We start from the raw sequence: 4,196 nt of genomic DNA, 5'->3' as shown, positions 1-4,196 counted from the left end.
AAACAGAAAGAAAGAGAGAAAGAAAGAAGGAAAGAAAGAAAAAGAAAGAGAAAGAAAGAATAAAAGAAGAGAGGGAGGGAGGCAGGAAGGAAGGAAGGAAGGGAGGGAGGGAGGGAGGGAGGGAGGCAGGCAGGCCTCATAGGAATCATTTACTGAGTCCTCTGTGGCAAGGTTTTACATACCTCATTACTTTGCCAACTATTTACTGAGCCCCTATTGTGTGCAAGACACTGGCTGATCTGGGGAGAGAGTGGCGCATAAACCCAAGTCTTGCTCCTAAGGAGTTCATATCCAAGCCCCAAACCTTTGATAGATAGTTTTTGTTTGTTTGTATGTTTGTTTGTTTGTTTTGAGACGGAGTTTTGCTCTCGTTGCCCAAGCTGGAGTGCAATGGCATGTGCAAGTGCCAGTTGGAGTGCAAGTGCCATGACACTTGGCTAATTTTGTATTTTTAGTAAAAATAGGGTTTTACTGTGTTAGCCAGGCTAGTCTCAAACTCCTGACCTCAGGTGATCTGCCTACCTCAGCCTCCCAAAGTGCTGGGATTAAAGGCATGAGCCACCACACCTGACCGATAGATAGTATTTAATTAGGATTAGGCCTTGGCCCCATTACACAGAAGCCCCAAATAACAGTGGCTTAGATGAGATTGAACTTCACCATGAAAAGTCAGGGCCCCGGGTCCATTGAGTTTGTTTCCCCATTATCCTTAGCATGTAGCCTTTTGGTCCAAAATGGTTGCCTGAGTGCCAGCTATCACACCCACATTCCATGTGGTAGGGAGGGGGAAGCAAGGGCAGAAGGCTATGCTCCAACCTTCAAAGACAGACACAACACTTCCACTTACCTTTTGTTGGCCTGAACGTAGTCACATGGCCACATTCAGCTGCCAGAGAGGCTGAGAAATGTCTTTATAACAGGTGATCATATGTGCAGCTAGAAAAGACACCAAGGCAGACAACAGTCTCCACTACAGATAGGGAAGACTGAATCCAGCCAGATAAGAACTTCTTCCGGCTTTCTGAGCCTGGCATCTGGAGCTTCTGTGTCCCACACTGTAGGGACTGAAGACGTCATGGCTGAGTGCCTACTGTAAACCACGTGCTACTGAGGGTTGAGGTGGCCGAGGCCCTCAAGATGCTCCTGGGGAAGGGAGAGGGGGCAGTTGAGCTGGGAACAGAGCCAGTAGTCACCCCGGGGGGCTGGGGACAGCGCCAACACATTGGTTACCAGCGCAGGTCTTGAAGTTATACAGATCCTGCTTGCAGCCCCAGCTCCAGCACTCCCTAGGTGTGTGACCTTGGGCAAATGACTGTACACTCTCTGCCTCAGTTTCCCCTACCCAAAATCAAACCAATTAACAACAACAGGGTTCTTGTGTGAATTCAATAATGCTTGTGAAGTGCTTGGCACCTAATGCTTTCTCAAAAAGTAGTTGGGGCGCTTGTTACTATAGGGGAGTACCATTTGAGAATTCCACATAGGGCGGTGGGACTCAGTACTCTCCCAGGAGGACTCCTTGGAGGAGGTGGCCTTAATCCTGAGCCTTGAAGGACAGAGCAGGATGTGGGCAGGCAGAGTGGTGCTAAGCCTTATGAGGGTTAACCAGGTAGAGGTTGCAACCTGGAGCAAAGGCAGGGAGTCCTATCGGGGAACAACAAGGGTCCTCTTAGGCATTTGCTCCTGACTTAGTGTTGATCAGAATATGATGCTCTGCCAAGGCAGGAGGATCACTTGAGCCCAGGAGTTCAAGGCCAGCCTGGGGTTGGGCATGGCGGCTCATGCCTGTAATCCCAGCACTTTGGGAGGCCAAGGTGGGTGGATCACCTGAGGTCAGGAGTTTGAAGCCAGCCTGGTCAACATGGTGAAACCCCATCTCTACTAAAAATACAAAAATTAGCCAGGCGTGGTTGGGCACCTGTAGTCCCAGCGACTCGGGAGGCTGAGGCAGTAGAATTGCTTGAACCCAGGAGGCAGAGATTGCAGTGAGCCGAGATTGCACCACTGCACACTCCAGCCTGGGCAACAGAGCAAGGCTCCATGAAAAAAAAAAAAAAAAAAAAAAAACAAAAATAACCATCCTGGGCAACATAGTGACACCCCCCAGTCTGAAAAAAATTAAAAATAGTGATAATAAAGAATATACTATGTGGTGCCAATTCAAACGCTCTCACATTAGAAGACCCCACTTGGTTGGGGGATCCCTGAGGCTTTTCAGGGCTTTGCGGCTGCAGAGGTGACACCTGTCCCCCTTGCCCAAGGATTCATTGCCTTCTCCATCTCACATCCATCTCCTTCTCTCCCTCCCTGCCCCATCTCTCCTGTTTCCCCACTCCCATCCTCTTCTGGGTTCCCACTTCTCTCAGTGTTGCCAAGGCCCTGGGTGTGAAGACTGTGGGGGCTCAGGCCCTGAAGCTGTTTCAGGAACACCCCATTTTCTCTGAAGTTATCTCGGACCAGGAGGCTGTGGCTGCCATTGAGAAGTTTGTGGGTATGTGCCAGGTCCTCTCGTGACCTGACCTGCTGACTCAGGAGCTAAGTGGCTGTCCACTTGGTGTGCCACTGGGGATCCCACTCACCCCAAATTTTCTCCACAGTTCTGTCTTCCATCTCTGCCTAGAACCTTCCATTAACGGAAGGTAATACAATGCAGTGTAGACATAGAAGAGCAAAAGCCACACATAATAGAAAAGTAAGCCTGATAACCATAGCAGCAGAAAACAGTATTTAAAATCATGCTTCTGAGTTTTCTGGTAGCCAAAGTAAAAAAGGAAAACATGGGGCTCAGAGTTGGATTCATTCAGAGGTGGGTCTGTAACTAGGTTGGACTCTTTCTGGGTTCAGTCTAGGGCAGGGATGGCAAAAAAGAGAGAAAAAAATAGTACCATTTATGCTTCTGTACCTGCTGCACACTTGGCTAATCAACCATGGAACTCTTGCTCAGATGATGCCTCAGAATTCTTCTCAACACAGTGCTCACACAACCACACTCATTCTATCAGTGTTAGCACTCATAATGAAACCCAGGCCCTGGCTCAGGCTTGGAAGGGCCAATTCAGGGTGATAACGGGATGTTTGGTCCAGGACCTGCGTCTGCAGCCAGGGCTGAGAGCTGATTGGCTCAGTATTCCCAAGTCCTGCCAATGGCCTGTCAGCTCCTGTGCACCCTGGGAAACTCAGGCCATGCCCCTGTCACTCCCCTTCTCTGGCAGATGATGAGAAGATCCTGGTGGAGCCCGCCTGCGGGGCAGCCCTGGCTGCTGTCTACAGCCACGTGATCCAGAAGCTCCAACGGGAGGGGAATCTCCAAGCCCCGCTGCCATCCCTCGTGGTCATCGTCTGTGGGGGCAGCAACATCAGCCTGGCCCAGCTGCGGGCGCTCAAGGAACAGCTGGGCATGACAAATGGGTTGCCCAAGTGATGACGGACCCCTTACCGATCTGTCCTCTCCTAGCCGAGGAGACCCCGGAGGGGCTGGAGTTTTATCCAGCGCCTCGATGTATGTTTGGTTGAGCGCCTGTGGCCCGGGTGCAAGTTAACTTCTTGTTATCAGGAGCCCACTATACAGATGCCAAAGGTCGGCAGTCAACGAGGCTATGAACTGGACCTTTTTGGTATCTGTGTGACTGCTCTGTGCCCAACCTTAGCCAACTTGCTGGCGTGACAAGTGCCCACAAGTAACACACCAGGTCCCCAGAGGAGGGTGGACGGGACAGACCTGAATCACAGCAGTGAGGAATTCCTCGAAGCTGTGACCCTGCCCGAGAACTTGTTCCCAGGGAAGGTAAACAGGGCCACCATCCAGGGTTGAGGAACCATCTCAGCCATCCTCCCAGGAAGCCCACCCCTGACCCTTACAAATTTTTCTAATGTGCAAACTTTTTCATTGAAAAAATAAAATATATTTGGCCGGGCGCGGTGGCTCAAGCCTGTAATCCCAGCACTTTGGGAGGCCGAGACGGGCGGATCACGAGGTCAGGAGATCGAGACCATCCTGGCTAACACGGTGAAACCCCGTCTCTACTAAAATACAAAACTAGCCGGGCGAGGTGGCGGGCGCCTGTAGTCCCAGCTACTAGGGAGGCTGAGGCAGGAGAATGGCGTGAACCCGGGAGGCGGAGCTTGCAGTGAGCTGAGATCTGGCCACTGCACTCCAGTCCGGGCGACAGAGCGAGACTCCGCCTCAAAAAAAAAAA

At 51.2% G+C, this 4,196-nt stretch overlaps 1 protein-coding gene across 2 annotated transcripts in view; it reads left to right on the top strand.

Annotated features, from left to right (window-relative positions):
* SDS (serine dehydratase) overlaps positions 1-3,907 on the top strand; it is an 11,330-nt gene extending 7,423 nt beyond the window's left edge. For both annotated transcript variants that reach the window (XM_017847370.1, XM_017847369.1), the window contains 2 exons: positions 2,367-2,491; positions 3,213-3,907. In XM_017847370.1, the coding sequence (XP_017702859.1) occupies positions 2,367-2,491; positions 3,213-3,421 (334 nt within the window). In that variant the 3' untranslated portion in view covers positions 3,422-3,907. The remainder of the gene's footprint in view (positions 1-2,366; positions 2,492-3,212) is intronic.
* Positions 3,908-4,196: the final 289 nt, after the last annotated feature.

This window comes from Rhinopithecus bieti, unplaced genomic scaffold, assembly GCF_001698545.2.
Source record: "Rhinopithecus bieti isolate Rb0 unplaced genomic scaffold, ASM169854v2 scaffold_26532, whole genome shotgun sequence".
Classification (NCBI taxonomy): Eukaryota; Metazoa; Chordata; class Mammalia; order Primates; family Cercopithecidae; genus Rhinopithecus; species Rhinopithecus bieti.
Note: the sequence above shows the minus strand (reverse complement) of the source record. Positions and strands in the feature narration are given on the sequence as shown.